General features: G+C 38.0%; 1 protein-coding gene across 2 annotated transcripts; it reads left to right on the forward strand.

The window, feature by feature from the left end:
• The first annotated feature begins 12,342 nt into the window (after positions 1-12,342).
• On the forward strand, positions 12,343-16,543 carry LOC122313023 (protein SHI RELATED SEQUENCE 1-like). 2 transcript variants are annotated; one of them, XM_043127718.1, is made up of 3 exons: positions 12,343-13,149; positions 13,476-13,799; positions 16,102-16,543. In XM_043127718.1, exons 1-3 carry the CDS (start codon positions 12,885-12,887, stop codon positions 16,125-16,127), a joined length of 615 nt encoding a protein of 204 aa, XP_042983652.1. In that variant the 5' UTR covers positions 12,343-12,884; the 3' UTR covers positions 16,128-16,543. The 2 variants fall into 2 exon arrangements, with proteins under 2 accessions (XP_042983652.1, XP_042983651.1); XM_043127717.1 differs by lacking the exon at positions 16,102-16,543 and having other exon boundaries at positions 12,348-13,149; positions 13,476-14,102.
• The last annotated feature ends 883 nt before the right edge of the window (positions 16,544-17,426 follow it).

Consider the following 17,426-nt stretch of genomic DNA (forward strand, 5'->3'; position numbering starts at 1 on the left):
TCCTCTCTCTCTCTCTCTCTCTCTCTCCCTACTTCTCCCTTAAGTTATCAACTGTTTTCTCAGAGCCAAACTCTGGTTGGGTTTGCCAACCGTCCTACTTTATACACTATAGCTGGAGATTAATTCTTTGGCTAAATTATAACCAAAAAAAAAAAAAAAGAATACATAAAAGCGTTACATTGCAAATTATTATGAAAAAAATTCGAGAAGTAAAGAACTAAAGGGAAAATCCCACAAAAAGAGAGAGAGGTCGAGTTTATTTGTTGCCCCAAACATAACAAAATACTTCACTCCTAAGTGTGGAATTCAAAATTCAACCATTTAACAGAGAAAAAAAGTCATAAAGTACATGTGCTCTTTAAATTAACAGATATAAAGATATCAAAACCATGTGGAATGCACAAAGGCTTTATTCAATGTAGTCTCGAAAATCATCCAAAAATTAAATGTCATATATTTTATTGAAAAATAAAATTCTGGAATCAATGCATAAAACATATTTAATTTTTATATAATTTAATTTAATTTCAAAATTTAAATTTAAAAATTTAAATTCTACTAATTTAAATCTTATCAATAAACGTTCTAAAGACCAACTTAAAAATAGGATTAGGTTCTGCTTGGTAAGTGAGATGAAAATTTTGAGTTTAAAATAAAATATTAAAATATTATATTTTAATATTATTATTATTTTAAGATTTAAAAAAATTAAAAAAAAAATTAAATTATTTATTATATTTTATATAAAAATTTAAAAAAATTATAATGAAATGAAAATTTTAAATTTAGAATAAAAATTTTTATCTATCAAACGGAACCTAAATCTTTCGTTCTATTTTATTAGTATTTCAAAAAGGAAAGAATAAAAAAAGTGATGCAACCTGTACTGCAGCTGCAGAAGTTCTCGTGGCGCTTCACCATTGGTGGACAACACGTACCATCGCATTCTGAGGCAACGACACATCATCAATTACGTGCACAACAAGTCTGAAGCGAACCGATTGGCGATTACTATAAAACAGAGCCTTGGAAAACCGAAAATAAGGAAAAAAAAGAACAACCATTTGGCCCCGACGGAAATAAAAAAGGAAAAAGAGAAAACCGGAAAAACCAACCAAACAAAATAGTTGGATAAGTGAAAATGGCGAACTCCAGGGCATCTTCAGCATCGTCATCATCCATGGAGTACCTCCCGATTGAAGATCTTGATTTCGTCCAAGTCGAAGAACAGGGCCTGTCTCACTGGGAGTTCGTCAACGCCTCCGACGCCGAGTCTGAACGAGAAGAACTAGAAGAGGAAACAGAAGAAGATAAAGAAGATCACATCGTAGATGGGATCGTTTCATTGGGATCTGAAATCTCCATGCCTATTTGCTTGAGGGTTGAGCAAATAGAAACACATGATGATGATATTGATGATGATGTCGATGCGGATGGGAAATGCGATGGTGGGCATTACAGTTATGGTCGTGGGTATGACGGTGATGCTGGGCATGTCGAGGAACAATTTGAAGATGAGGACGAAGAAAACGATGATGATCATGATGGGGATGATGGGTATGACTTGGACGACGAGCTTGTGCCGTGGAATGTGTGCAACAAGATCGGGAGGCAGAGGATGAGGAAATTGGGGAAAAGGGAGTTTCCTAAGATGTACAACTCCAAGAGATCGCCGTACCTGTTTGTGAGGCCTGGCTGTGTGCGTGGCAAGTATGGCCTGGGTTTGAAGCACAATTTCTGAGTGGGGTAATATGAAAATTGTAAGCAAAAGAAAGCGATTCAGGAGTTGGTGGTTTCTGCTATGTTTTGGTTTCCAAGTGTAACTATTTTTCTGTGGGGTAAGTAGCTTGTTAATTTTAGGGCCTGGACTCTGGTAATTGTCTTTGTTTCTCTGGTTGCCATGTAAATGGCTTATTATATTTCGTCTTCTATGAATATCTTTAACTTTTAGTGGAAAACTTGATTGCGTATATAAATAATGAATATCTAAATGTTGTCATTGCTGTTGGAGTTGGAATGTTCTTGCAAATTCGAGATATTTTAGGGGAAATGGTAATGGGAAGTAGGAACACTTGAAGGATCGGAAGGGTGAAGTGAAGCCCGTATTGATCATTTTGAGAGTTGCTGCTTGGCGCACTTGCTTTTGCCTTACTGTGGAAAGCGAGATGCCTGAAGAAGTGGGTAATCCGTTGCGGAGGATATGTTTGGTGTATGCCTCAGAGAGGGGCCACTGGAAGGCATTCATTCTTGGATGCACAGATGAGAATATTGACTCCATTGATTTTGTTGGTGACTCTAGGTCAAGCATATTTGATGCAAAGGAGTTGGATTTGGTTCGGTGCGCTGTTTTTGGATTTCACTGTTGCCACTTTTTTGCGCTTGCTATGAAGTATGGCTGAGAGAGTTCTTCGTCGTGATAATAATGACTTGATTATATAAATTTACAAAAAAATTTGATGTGAAGTAATTTGATATATTTTTTTATATATTTTATTGATATAATTGATTGTGTATAAAAAAAAATTGATGTAATTAATCATATTAATAAAATATATAATAAATATGTAAAATTTGACTGTATGTATCATTGTTAATAAATTTATCATCATGGGAGTCATTTCATGGCTTAGTTTTAAAATAATAATGAGCCGAGTACATTAGCACAATATATATATAAATATCTTTATATATAAAGTGGTTATGGAACGGAAATTATTATTTTAATCATTTTTATTGTTTTTTAGTTAAAGTTGATGCTGATTGTTTAAATCCATACGTATACTATGAATTCGTCTAAATCTATCCATATTGTGAATGTAATGGGTCTCTATGAATTTATTGTCCTCTATTAATTTATTATTTTCTGAATTTGAAAACGATAATTTATTATCCTATTTATTACTCATGAAACGGTTAAATTTTCACTCATTGAAATTATTAGTTCATGATCCAAGCGTCATAATCTTCCCTTCTTAGGCTCATGGCTGTGTATATATATATGTATATATGTATTTTGCAAGTAAGAGTTCTTAAGAATAGAGTTGCAGCTTAAATTTTCAGTGAGTCACCTCCACAAGTTGCATATCGAGAAACACCTATATCAAATGCGTCGAGCACTAATGTGTCAAAATCTCAAGGCAAGAGGCCACGGGCCATGCCTTGACTAGCACCTACCCATGTCAGGACAGCACGCCAGTAGCATTGTTGGCATCAATTAATTGCCCACAGACCGAGCCCTTGATGAATGCTAAGCTCTAGTCACCCTCCATCAAACAACGAACAATCAGTGCGCGCACGCAAGCGAGGTTGTGTTAGGGACCCCAGTTTTATCCCTAAACATTAAGTCCATGGGCTCACCTTGGTGATGTTGGTGATCGAATGATTTTGTCAACTTGCTTGACTTTCAACAATGAGTAAGTGTTTGGGATGTGGAATGATGGAGATGGTGATGGAATTGGGTAGGCTAAGTGTTTCGGGTTCACAATTCTTTATGGACGGTTTGGCTTGTTCCTTGAGTGTAGTGCCAAGTAGATTGGGCTAAGGTTGATGTGAGTGAGTGAGGCTAGGGTTTGTGGCTTTGGAGCAATAAAGGTGGCCGAAATTATCCAAGGGGACTTAGGGTGGCGCCTAGGTAGATGGAGGCTATGATTGTGGAAGGATTCCTAAGTGGTAGGAATCCTTGAGGATTTGGTGGTCTAGTTAGGTAAGTCAATGCTGACTTGAGAGATTTAAGGGATGAGAGATTTAAGAAATTGAAAATGTTTGTCAATTCATTAAATTACGGGATGAGATATTTAAGGAATTGAAGAGGATTATCAATTCCTTAAATTATGGGATTGGATTGGGAGGAAGTCAAGACTCCTATAAGGAATGAGTTTCCTTATGGAGCATTGGGGTGGACTATGGCAAACACTATAGTGGGCGGCACTAAGTGCTTGAATGGATCAAATGAAGCAAATGATGAAATGTGGCCATGAACATCCGAAGAACACAATGAATTCTCAAGAACAACTCAAGAACAATTCAAAAACAATGCACACAAAATAACAATATCAATGGAAAGTAAATAGAAGACAAGAGAGTGAATGAATAATACTCATAAGATTGATAGATTGAATCACACTTATTCATGAATTGCAAAGTGTGATTCTCTCCTTAGGGATTCACGAATTACACCCCAAAGAGCCTAAGTGCTAAGCACCGAGATGGATGATCTCAAGAATAAAGCTGTCCAAAGTAAATTGTCAAAAGATATAAAAGAAAGGACTATGAGTCTTATTTGTAAGAGTTACAATTTAGAAACTCCCAAAAGGCCCTTTGGAAATAAATAAATAAAAATAAAATAAATGAAAAGAAATAACATAGTGGCGGGCCAAGTTGGCCCAGGCATGCATGAGCCCATGGTGGGCTAGGACGGTGCATGGTGGTTTTCGGTCTGGTCCATGACTAGGTGGCACAACATGACTTGCTGATGGGCATGGCAGGGTGCCATGCAAGGGCTTGCTGGTGGGCATGGCATGGTGCCATGCAAGGCCTGCTGGTGGTGAGCCATGTGTGAATGTTGCATGGCCCAGGCTGGTGGCCTGGGCGTTGAAGCTGCAAGGCATGCGCTGGATGGCATGCAAGGTAGGCATGCCACTAGCCTAGCCTACAAGGCACAGGCTAGAGCCGTGCGCTGGATGGCACGCTTGTGAAGGCATGCCACTAACCTGGCTAGCGTGCAGCGTGGGACGCACACAAAGGTGCACGCGAGGGGGCGCACGCGTAAGGGTTTGTGCATGGGCATGGGCGTGCGTGGGCCAGACTGCGTGCTGGGCTGCGTGCGGCTTCCAACCTCGCTGGCCTGCATGTTGGGCGCCCCATGTGTGTCAACGCGTGGGCCAAGGCATGCATGCATGCTGGGCGCCCCATGCATGTCATGGCACGGGCCAAGGCATGCGTGTAGGCTGGCCATGGTGTTATCCTCGCCTCTCAAGGGTAGTGTCGAGGCTTGTCCTGAGGCCGCTTTTCTAGAGGTTTTAACAGGTTGCCACACCACGCTCAGCGTACGGCTAGACTGCACGCACGCTTAGTGCGCATATGCAGCGTGCACACATGGGCTATGCGCACACACCGTGTGCATGCATGGACCGTGCGTAGGCACAAGGCTCGTGCGTAGGCCTAGGTACCCGCGCAGCGCACGCATGCATGCCCACATTGGAATTGACGGTGTGGCTGCCCATCAGGCCCACGCATGCTGGCATGCCTCTCAACGCCTTGGTCTTGACCAGGGCCATGCTAATCAACGCCCTGGCTTTGGCTAGGGTCTTGCTGACCAACGCCCTGGCACCACAGCCAGGGCCATGCAGACCAACACCCAGGCCCCATTGGCCTAGGCCATGCAGTAGCCTACCATGCTCAAGCCCACTACGGTTCAACCCAACGACTCACCAATGGTGCCCAATCTACACAACTTGGGCCACATATGCAAGGACCATGGACTAGCCAAGGCTAGCCCGGCAGGCCAACCTGAAGACCCACGCACACTAGCATGCAGCCTATGCTGTGAGTCATCCTGGTCACCCATGGGCCACTGACAGCATGAGGTCTTAACCAGGAAGAGTGGACCCAGAACCATTTCCCTTTGTAATCATTTTATTTGCTTTCTAGTATAAGTTAGGCACTAGGCCATCAATTATCTTTATCTTGGAACATTGGGACGAATTTGGCTTGTAAGGCCCATAGACACATTGGTGCTTTGTCACTTAGGCTCTATTGGGTACAATCCGTGAATCCCAAAAGAGAAGGCTCACCCTGTGCAATTCGTGAATCAGGGTAACCTATTCATTTCTTTTTTTTCCTTGATTAATGCATTGTTGAGGTATTTCAGCATTTTAGATTGTGTTTATTGCATCGCATTCGTATTTGCTTGCTGATCATTTTGAACTTTTTGAGTGGGGCATTACGTAAGGCAGCCACGAGTTGCCATTGAAGGGCATCTGGTCTGCACCAGGCCACCCTAGTCGAATCTGGAGCAAGGTCAGAGACAAGCTGACAGTTACCACCCACCAGCCAAGCCACACGCCTAACCCTTGCCACCTGTCTAGCTATAACCGCTTCCTTACTTCGTAAGGAGTAACCAACCATCCTTTAAACTGCTCAGCCATTACCCACTCAGCCAACCTACTAAAACTACCCTTAGCCACGTGTGCTTCATCATTAGAAGACACCTGTGTGTGACTTGGTCAACTCCCAAGCAAGCGACACATATGCTTGACTTGGTCAGCCCACCATCAGGAGACACCTATGTGCTTGACTTGGTCAACCCACCAGCAGGAGCCACGTGTGCCTGACTTGGTCAGCTAGCCACCTAACCGCCTGATCCTACTCAATCGTTTTAGCCCATTCAGCTACTAAACATGTATGCATGCACGCCCAGTCACTAGAATCACGTCCACCATCAGTCACGAAACAATTATACGAACTCAGCCAACACCCCCCATAACCATCACGGTCAAGCAAGTGGCAGTCCACATCAGTCATCAAGGAGCAAGAAGGGTCACGGCAGCTTGGTGTCTAGGATCTCGACCGAGGACTCTATCACCAATTTGGTACTTTCATTAAGAGTAGCCACGTGCTTGAAGATTCAAGAGAGGTTCTCACTTCTCTGTTGAGGTAGGCAACCCATCACTCGTCTTTGTGATTTTGGTTGGGGGATCCACGGAGGATCTTGACGTTGCTGCATTTTTCTTTTCTGTTGTTATTGTTGCATTGTGAAGTTCGGGGGTTGTGGTAGAGGAAGGAGTAGATAGGTTTGGAGCGGTTGCCACGCTAGAATGTGAGCAACCCAAGGTCATATTCAGTTGTGGTTGGGGTTAGTCACCCTTGAAGGTGAAGGACGCAAAGTTGGAACCACGAACCTCCACCATTAGCATGTTTTTCATCCATTGTGACTAACAGTTTGTAAGCCTAAATCATCTGTGTGGGCAGTTTGCAAGCCACTCAGCCGTGATATAGTAGTAAGAGTGAATCAACATGCAAGAGAAGCAGTCTGTAGAGGAGCCCACGAGCATTTCTAATAGAGCCTGCTAGAAGTTCTAGAGGATCACACCAACAAGATTACTTCAATTCTTGATGGTGTCACCAATAACTTAGCCGAGCTGCGTGTGGCCATGGAGACCTCTAATAAGGATAACTAGAGGGCCATGGAGAATATAAGGAGAGAGACGAACACAATATTGGAGCGGCTAGAGAGGAGACGATGCCTATGCTGATGGACTAGAAGCCAGTGTGATCGAGTCCATGCATGCGACCCCAAGGCAAGATTTGAGGCATGGTGGCCGTGTAGAGAACCGCCAAGGTTACCATGAGAGGTGGATTCTGAATGAAGCCTTTGAGAGAGAGGAGCCATTGGCTGGCTATCGGGCTAGGAGCCCTAGTGTTCACCGTGAGCACCAAGAATTTGAGCACGAGCAAGGTTTTCAGGAGTCTTAACAGCGTGAACAACCTAGGGCATGGAGAAGACAACCAGGTCGTGGTTATCATGGGCCACAATTTGAGAGGGACGACTATGAAGATAGAAGGAGAAACCGGCATCAGGAACGGGGACCCAAGCGGCCTAAGGTCAACTTCCTGAAGTATAGCGGTGGTGACCCCTATGAGTGGTTAGACAAGGTCCACCACTATTTTCTGACTTATGATATCCCACGCCATGAGAGGGTGTTGATAGCCTGCTTTTATCTTGAAGGCAGGATTGGAAAATGGTGGCGTTGAATAAGGGACCAGTACGACAAGGATCACATGAGGTTGGGGTGGATAGCCTTTGAGAATGAGCTCCTCAGTCAGTTTGGGCCATCATCAGTGGTCAATCTCCATGGGTAGCTGGCCAAGCTAAGGCAAGAGGGCAAGGTCCAGCACTATATAGAGGAGTTCAGGCAGCTACAGATCATGGTTAGGGGCTGGTCGGAGGAAGCTTTGATAGACACGTTCATAGATGGTTTGAGACCTTGGCTTGCCAAGGAAATCAAATTTAGACAGCCCACAAGGCTACCTGAGGTGATGAAGATGACTGAAATTCTTGAGGAGAGCCATTCTAGTGAGCGGCGCCCAACCAAAGACATGGGGAGCAAGTCTTTCAAAATTGTGTAAACCAAGATCTCTTGGAAGGGAAGGGACACATCAACCACCATCTCTAAACAGAGACCTGAGATCAAGAAGCTATCTAGTGAAGAGGTGCAAAAGCGCATCAAGAAGGGACTGTGTTTTAAGTGCGGAGACAAATGGGGCATCGGTCACAAGTGTTAGGCAGCTTAGGCCTTGTTTATGTTTGAGGACGAGTCAAGTAATGATGAGTCAGAAGGCAACCAAGAAGAAGCCAGCCAGGATGAGGAAACCGAATCTGGTAGCACACCAAAGGAGGCTGAGCTATCATTGAATGCCATGGCTGGCATTTCTAAGCCCACGTCCATGAGGTTAATGATGACATGGTTGGGCAAGCATGAAGTGACTTTGCTGGTGAATAGCGGCTTCACTCACAACTTCATTAATTCTAACATTGTGGATAAAGTTGGACTTAAGTTGAGCCCTATTCCACCATTTTAAGTAAACGGAGCAAGGTAGCAAGTACATGGAATCAACATTTCTTTTCTCCAGAAACGCAAAAACTTGTAGAAATCTTTATACATTGGCTACAAAATTTGATGGGCTTTGTTACAAATGATCGAGCTGTGGATTACACACTTCTCTAAATTATCTTGGACTCTGACTCTGCTGGAAACATCAATACCTGAATACCCTGCCCCCCAGCAACAAATCTGCCATGCAACCGCACCTCACCTGCACCACAAAAGCATTCTATGCCATCACTGTTGCCACTACCACCTTCCACAGTCATTCTATACCCACTTGATTACTTGATTAGGACCTCTGCCATTATTAAGTCCTTGACGACAGCACCACGAAAAGCCATCCATGGTCTCTCGTTCGAGCTGCCCCCACTCTCCCCCTTTACCAGGTGTGCAATTTTGCCATTGCTTGTTCCACTTTCTCCATGTTTCCATCAAGGAAAAAGCTTTAAGATTGTTAAATTATTGAATCATTCGGGATTGTGTCGGTTCTATAGCTCATACTGAGCATGAGGATGCAGGCCCATCAACTTTCTCTAGTTCTACTTGGAACGCTAACGTGTACCAGCCATGAAGCAGTTAAATAGAATGTTTAAGGTAGGTGTTAAAATGAAAAAAAAAAAAATATATATATATATATAAATATTTGTAAATAAATGTGGAGAATATGTTACTGATACGACAATATTGATTGCAGTAGAAGTTCTATTATGTAATTGGTATAGAAGTTGTGTATTACAAATTAATACAAGGCTGGCCGGCTCCGTTAACATATATGATCAAGTTGAAGTTGGTTGTGTTTCGTGCTCACGTGAAGACAAAATGGACCTATCACCTGAAAAGTAATAGAATGAAAAGATTTCTTATTATTTCCAACACATTTTAAGTGCCATTTGGACTTTCTGGTTGTTTTATTTGGCCAAAATGTCATGACAGGTATGGTCTGGAGCGAAGACATATCTCGGCGGGTAAAAAGAGGGGGGGGGGGGGGGGGGGGGGGGGGGTGGGGGGGGGCAGAGAAGTATGAGCGTTGGGTATTGCCACCTACCCTGCATGCCCACGTGCTGTAATTCACTGTCGGATGTTTTTATTTTTTTCAAATCTCTGTCGGGTGCTTTTGAATTCTCTTCGAATTTGTTTTAGAAGTTGTATCTTTTATAATAACGTTAGTTACAGGTATTGAATGGATAAGTTTAATATAAATATTTTATAAAAATATGGATCTTTTTAATAAATAATAATTTTTTTAAGCTCTTATATTTTTTTTTTACAAGAGCTTATATAAAAATTGTTTATTTATAATTTGTACAAATTATTTAACTATCTTTTATGAAAAATATTTTGAGAGAGTTTTAGAGCTGTTAATGTATAGTTTAGTTCTCAAACATATTAGATGACTTGAGCGTTAAGAAATATTGATGAGAATTGTGAATAGTAGTAAAAAATAAATGAAAAGTAATAATAAAGTAATAAATAGTAATAAAAAGTAAGTAAAGAGTAATGAATAGTATTAAAAATATGTGAAAAGTAATAATAAAATAATAAATAATAGTAAAAAGTGTTAAAAAAAATTGAGATACTCTTAATACTTAAACGCAACTCTAGAAAGAAGGACAAGTAACAACGTAGAGAAAACAACATAAAAGACTTTAATTTATTTTATTATTATGTTTTTTTTCATTTTGGTTTTGGTCTGGGTCCTGCTAGTTTGCTATCCAGCTTGTATTGTTCGATGTGACCGATGATTTATTTTAATTTTATGAAAATTTTATATATAATTATTTTTATATATTTTTTATACACTTAATTAATGTGATTGATTGTATAGTTTTTTTAATATAATATAATTATTTTGATCAATTATATTAATTTTTTATAATATTAATAATGATCTAATCAAAATCAAAGTTAAAATTTAACTAAAACTGGATGTTTTACCTAAAAGTCAAAGTTATTTAATTATAACCCCGCATTGGACTAGGTATATATAAGCTAAAATAGTAATATTATATTATTTTTTAATAATAATAATATTTTTAGTTAGAATATTTTTTAATAATATAATATTATGTTTTTCGATAATGCACAAAACTGTCCGATCCAACTTTTATAAAACTATATCTGAACTACTTATCGTGTGATTAGTGCAATTTCCTGCAAAAAAATATACGAATGTGAATAAATTAGGATAATATTATACACTACATTGTTATCATATTTATATCTTATTATAAATAATATAACGTATTTATTATTATTTAATTATAAAAAATATAAAAAATAAATAAATAATAATAATAAATATGACACATCTTTATAACAAGATATAAATATAATAACAGTATAATGTATAAAATTTTACATAAACAAATTATAAGAGTATTTACTATTTGCTCATGAAAAATCTATCATTTGTTATAAAACTATGGAAAGGAGAAAGAGATAGAGTTAAGAGAAGTTATGAAATTTATGAATTTTTTAAAGAATTCAACGATATATATAGACGTACAAAGGGACTATACTAGCACTATGTATTATGCATATGTCGGCCAACTCACTATACTAGTATTATGTTAGTACTATGCACTATATATGTGTCGGCCAACTCACTATACTAACACTATATTAACACTGTGCACTATACATTTACTGATTAATTCAAGGTGGTTATATAATTTATTTTACAATAATATTATTTTACAACATCATTTTCCTTTTCCTTTTTAATTTTTGGTATAAGTGAGTTTACCAATGACGTTCGACACCATTGAAAGGAAAAAGTGAGCATTAATGGGGCATTAATTAAAGACGGGGAAGACTTGAGTGTAGATCCAAAACCCACCACGAAGACTGGTCTTCGACACTTCCGTATATGAGAGAGCTGTCAGACTGATTGAGACCCTGACTCACCACACAAGGCCTGTTCATATAAATAGAACCTGCCACTCCCCTACCCCCCATTTGGCCACAGTATTCGTTCCGCCCCCCCCCCCCCCCCCCCCCATTTGGCCACAGTATTCGTTCCGCGTTCTCCATCCCTAAAAATGGAAAAATAAATATACAACATTTTTTCATTATCACTCTTTAAAATATAACTTAATAAAACAACCATATTTTAAACCATAATTATGATATATAGTATATACTGTATGAATATCAATATTCATAATTATTCATTAAAAGTACTTCTTTATAAACCAACCATTTATATTCACAAAAGAATTTATATATTGATAAAATTCTAACTGTATAAAATTGACTTGTAATTTAGATTCCTTTAGATAAATAAATTTACGTATTGATCTGCGTATTAATATTATTATTTTTATATTTAAAATTTAAATTATCATCATTTTTATTAATATTTAACTTTCAGATCAATTATATTAAATAAATATACGTATTAATATACATAATCATTTATAATTAGATTTTTCTCTTATACATATTAATTCACAACTTTATTTTCATAAATAAATAAAGGTTATTTTTTACTAAAAATAAAAGAGTACGAAAAAATAGAAAGAAGGGATGCCATTGCCATTTAGCATGCTGGCGTGCTCTAGGAGTTACTTCGAAGTGGCACTTAGCATTATTTTCTATTTTTATTCATTAACTGTTCAGAAAAAAGAAAGAAGTAACTGTTTGGATGAATTGACATCCACTGAGCCCCAAACAGAAGTTGGTGAGATAACAAATATAGGTACAACTTTCCTACAACCCAACAAACAAAAACACATGCCGGCCCCCACAGTCTATTGGACTGATCTCAAAGTTTTGATCTTTGACAAAACTATCTGTTTCTTTTTCTTTATTTTTTTCTATCTTCTCCTTTTCTTTCCGGTAATAGTACTAATCAGTAAGGCTACGAGGGAGTGAGATTTTTCTTTGTTGATACTAGAACTGGTATGGCGGCGTTAACTTTGCAATGGTGTAATTCTTTTTATATATTTTTAACTACTCGACCTTGAATGCTTTTGAACAAGAAATTCCAAGTGTCTGCAAAAGCTGGCGCGCGCATGAGCTCAACTTGCTGATGAAATGACCCACAAATACGACAAAAATGAAAAAAACCAACACACCCATCGCCGCCGCCACTCCCACCACCACCACCACCACCACCACGACCACTACCAACAACAGTCATAACCCTATCATCAACAAGGACACGCCCAACCAAAAAGACCCCTAATTTAGAACTGCCCCTACTTTTCTTTCAGAGAAAGGAAGACCAGGCCGGAGGATAGGATGAATGAAAAGGCTGGACGTAGTTAAAAAACGATGTTGATGCAAGGAGGAATAGGGGGTTCATTTAGTTCAAGGTGCCAAGATTGTGGGAACCAAGCCAAGAAGGAGTGTGTATACTTGAGGTGCAGGACTTGCTGTCGAAACAAAGGGTTTCAGTGCCAAACACACGTTAAGAGCACCTGGATCCCTTTGTATAGAAGGCGCCAGAAGCAGCAACAGCTTGCAGCAGCTGTTCTTCCACAACACCTTCGAGTTCGAGGACATAACCCTAAAAGGCAAAGTCAAATCACATCTTACGGTACTGTTTTGCGCAATACACAGATCCATATCAATTTTTATATTTTTGAGAGAGAGAGAGAGACGGAGATAGAGAGAGCAAATCGTTTTTTTTTTTTCCTTATGAATATGATTCTGATTATAACCCTAACAGTTTTTTTTTGCATCTACTCTACTGTTAGACTGACATAAGCACATTTATCGACGATGCGAGAGTACCTTATATTCATCATCATCATCTTCTTTTTGGTTCATTATTTGTTTCTTTCTGTCTTTCATTTTCTCTCACAACTTTAGCGTTGTAATTTTGCTTTTACACTTCATATTTTGGTGGGTGCTTTTATCCAGGGTCCGAAGAGGCAAATTTCCCATCTGAAGTGCACCTCCGGGCGGCATTCTTTTGCATCCGGTTGGGCTCAGTGAACGATGCAGCTGAAGATCAGTACGCATACCAGACAGCCGTGAGCATTGGAGGGCATTTATTTAAGGGTATTCTCTACGATCAAGGCCCTCATGAAAGCAATCGCACTGCCGGCGAGGGCTCCTCTCTTGCACCTCAACCGCCTAAGCTTCTCAATGCTGCTGATCTAGCCAATGTCACCACCAATTCAGCTTACACTGAGACATTACATCCTCCTTTATTTCCCTTTCCCTTTACTGCTTTCATGCCGGGTACGCAATTTCTTCAGCGCCCAAGATCCTAGACTCGATTTTCTTTTTGGGAAAGAATGAGAAGACTGAGAGGGCCGAAAATAGCTTACTTTTTGCCATTACTTAGTAGTGCTGAGAACAAATAATGAGTAGGGGGGAGTGAAAGTGAAACCCCTAGTCAACACTGATCTTCCCTCCTCTCTCAACAAGTTTGAATACTGTATTATTGTGAATCTGTGATCTAGTTCTAGCCAGTATCCATATATTGATGAACTATAAATAAATATAAAGGAAAGCAAGGGAGCTTATTCCCTTTTCGCCTGAGTTTTCTTCTCTTTTGAAATTTCAATATATCCCTGCATTGTTGTTGTCTAGTATTTCTGCTTCGTGAATTTGTGCTTAGCCAGTTGTTGGTTATGAACTTTGAAGCAATCTTTTCCCATTTACCCGTTTCTTTACCCAAAATCCAAAATCTTCGATAGAGCAAACTGACACAAAAACAATTACTGCGTGAACATAATGCATGGAGGTGAGTAGATGCTGATTACACTGCTATTCTTATTTGTTTCAGTAGTCAAGATAAAATCCATGATATTGAGAGAGAACTACTTCTTGCTGATCATCTGTCAACTAATTTTATCACATTTTTTTCTATTTTCTTTCGGCCTGTTAATTGTCATCAAAATCAAAATCTATCATATCCGTGTAGCACGTATATATATAGAATCTTGATGGGAAGTTAGATCTACAAATTAAAAAATAAAATAAAATAAAATAAAATAAAATCCAGTACATGGAAATTTGATCACTTTGCATTATATATAATGCTTTTTTGCTTCGTGCTTGAAACGAGTTTGCTTGTCGTCAATGATGAACACACCTTGATTACAAAGGGAAAAAGAAAAAGTATTGATCTCCCTATGCTATTCTATTAATAGATTCTTGGCTGAATATAATATTTCCATTTTATTGATCAAGTTTAATAAGTTGTGGGGAATAGCTCCGTACATAGAATTATAAACTAGAAGTTAACCCTTCAAGCTGATGAATATTTCAAGACTTCTAGAATTGCAGGAATAGATGCTTGATCATTTTATAAAGTTTAGTCGATCTTGACAGAAATATGAATCCTTTGCTTGATCTTTTATGCCAAAGAGACATTGACACTGTCTAGCTAGGAAAAGATTGATACCCACAATGACATTGCCTGATCTGGAATATATTCATCCTTTGTACTTGAGATAGAGCCGGGTACAAAGGTCCTATGTAGTAGTTCTGTTCAGCATCGATGCATCTACAATCCACCTCCCTAATAAAAATTCAAATAAAAAAAGGTGAGCTTTCATGTGAATTGCCATCTTTAATTAGTCTTATATTAGTCCTTTACAGGAGAAAATATTTCCATGGGAATTACAACATTTAGTTGGCAAACTTGATGGGAAGAAGCTGGTAACTATGAGGTGGGACAACCAGGTTGTCTTTAGAACATGTGGGTAGTGATCATGTTTAGTTTTAGGTTAAAATTGATAGAAAATAAAATCTAATATAAAAGAAGACGTAGAATAGAGAAAGTGAGAAAGAGATTTGAGAGCTACATTTTTTGCTTTTTCAATGAATACAAGGCGTGCATGTAAATTATATTAAAATAAGATAAAGTAAATATCTTAATTAAACATTATGAAAATGAAATAAAAATTATATTAAATAAAAATAATTTAATAATTATGAAAATCAAGTCACTTCAACAAAAATATGTCAGGAAACCTTGTCCAGTAAACATATATAGCTTTGCATTGAACTGATGGATGCATTGTACATGTACACTGACCTAAAAAGGAGGTGGAAAGATTTGAGTTTCATTGTTTATATACCAATAAAAGGGCAAAGGCCGATTGGAAGAAAAGAAAGACCAACAACAGTTTCAGTAGTACTACTAGATTTCTTGGGATTTTGTTTCAATTTTCATTTAAAAAAGGCCTATATATTGTTCAGATGCTAGCTTCCCCGGCCTCCCCCAGATAAAAGAAACCGTTTCTCATGTCCTTCAATGCCTTGATTTCTTTCTGGATATTTGGTTGCAATTGTAATTCATTTTCAGTTGTCATTTAATTTACATATAAATTGAGATGTCCTAGCCCATGCAGCAGCCTGTTTATGCTGGCTTTTTGCTTTTTGCCCGTCTATATATTCCATTAATAGATAATTAGTTAACGCAGAAATTAAGAATATTGATCTTGTCCTAAAAGATAAGCACAAGATAATGATTAATTTTATTAATTTTTATATTATTTGCACGTAATTCTTTTTGTTGGATATTAATCAGCACCAACATCGGGAAGGGGAACCTGATAATCCATCGGATCCAAGCCGGAGCTAGGATCGATATTGCATCAGCACAGCTTAATTCCAACTGCGCTTGAACTTTGAAACCACATGATCATCATCATCTTAAATCAATTCCATTACCATACATGTACATGAGCTGTCAACATTACAGAATTACATTAATCTTTACTACTTTTTGTAGTTCTTGTGGTTTTAAGGAGTAAATATTCATGCATGCATGCTTCTCGATCGTTTCGTAAAGAAAATCATCATGTAACTTAAGCAATATTATTTCATATTGTGCCGTAAAGATCATGAGGAGCTAGCTGTGTATTTGTATATTAATCTGATCTGTCGTACTGTCCTAATTGAATATTTCTGATCTTTCAGATGATCATCCAATTAATGCTCATCATGTCGCGCATGAATGATTGATATATTATCGATCCATCGATCAGAGTACTACGTACGTACGTACTCGTGTCTTAATGTCATGTTTTAATATATATATATATATATATATTGTTTCCCTTTTTCTTTCAAAATGAGTACTAACTGGATTGTGATCAGGATTATTAATTTAATTAAGCAGGAATCATATGTTTATTATTGCTAAAGTTAAATTAATCATGTGTTTTCCAGGTTTGTTTTTGCAGAGCGGTCGGCATCACACGTACGTGCGACGTTGGCCGGCGAAACACAAACGTACGTTTTCATGTAGTTAGCTGATCAGTAATGAACATCCCTGTCCTAATATCGCCAGTACCGTTATCATCAACCAACCCCCAACTCTTTCAACTATATTTATCATTTACGTAAAAAAAATAAAAAAATAAGCAATTTTCACATAAAAAGTTACAAAAAAACAGCATTTTTTTAGATTCTCGATCATCAATATTATATAAAATTATTTTTATAATTTGACGGAGTATATCAAATTGCATCAGTCCGTAAGTTCATTTTTATAATTTTTTTTATAGCTAAATTAAGTATTTCTCGATCTCTTATCTTAAAAAGGTATACGTTACAACTTTTTGATAATTTGATAATGCAACGTGATAATCTGCGGTGAAAATTATAAAATAAGTAGTGGTAGTTCGGAGTAAAAAGGATATTTAAATAAAAAAGAAAATTATAGTTGGAAAATAAAGAAAGCTCTTATTTTTTTTAGATGCGTTAGTTGTTTGAAAGGCAGCTCGAGTCTGTCAATGGTACACAAATCTGAGTAATAATCTCTAATTCAATATTTAAGAGGAGAATGCATTGGTGAATTTAATATCCATAAGAACACCTTTGTAAATTATTGAGCGAAAAAACAAAAAA

This window comes from Carya illinoinensis, chromosome 6 (genome assembly GCF_018687715.1).
Source record: "Carya illinoinensis cultivar Pawnee chromosome 6, C.illinoinensisPawnee_v1, whole genome shotgun sequence".
Lineage (NCBI taxonomy): Eukaryota > Viridiplantae > Streptophyta > Magnoliopsida > Fagales > Juglandaceae > Carya > Carya illinoinensis.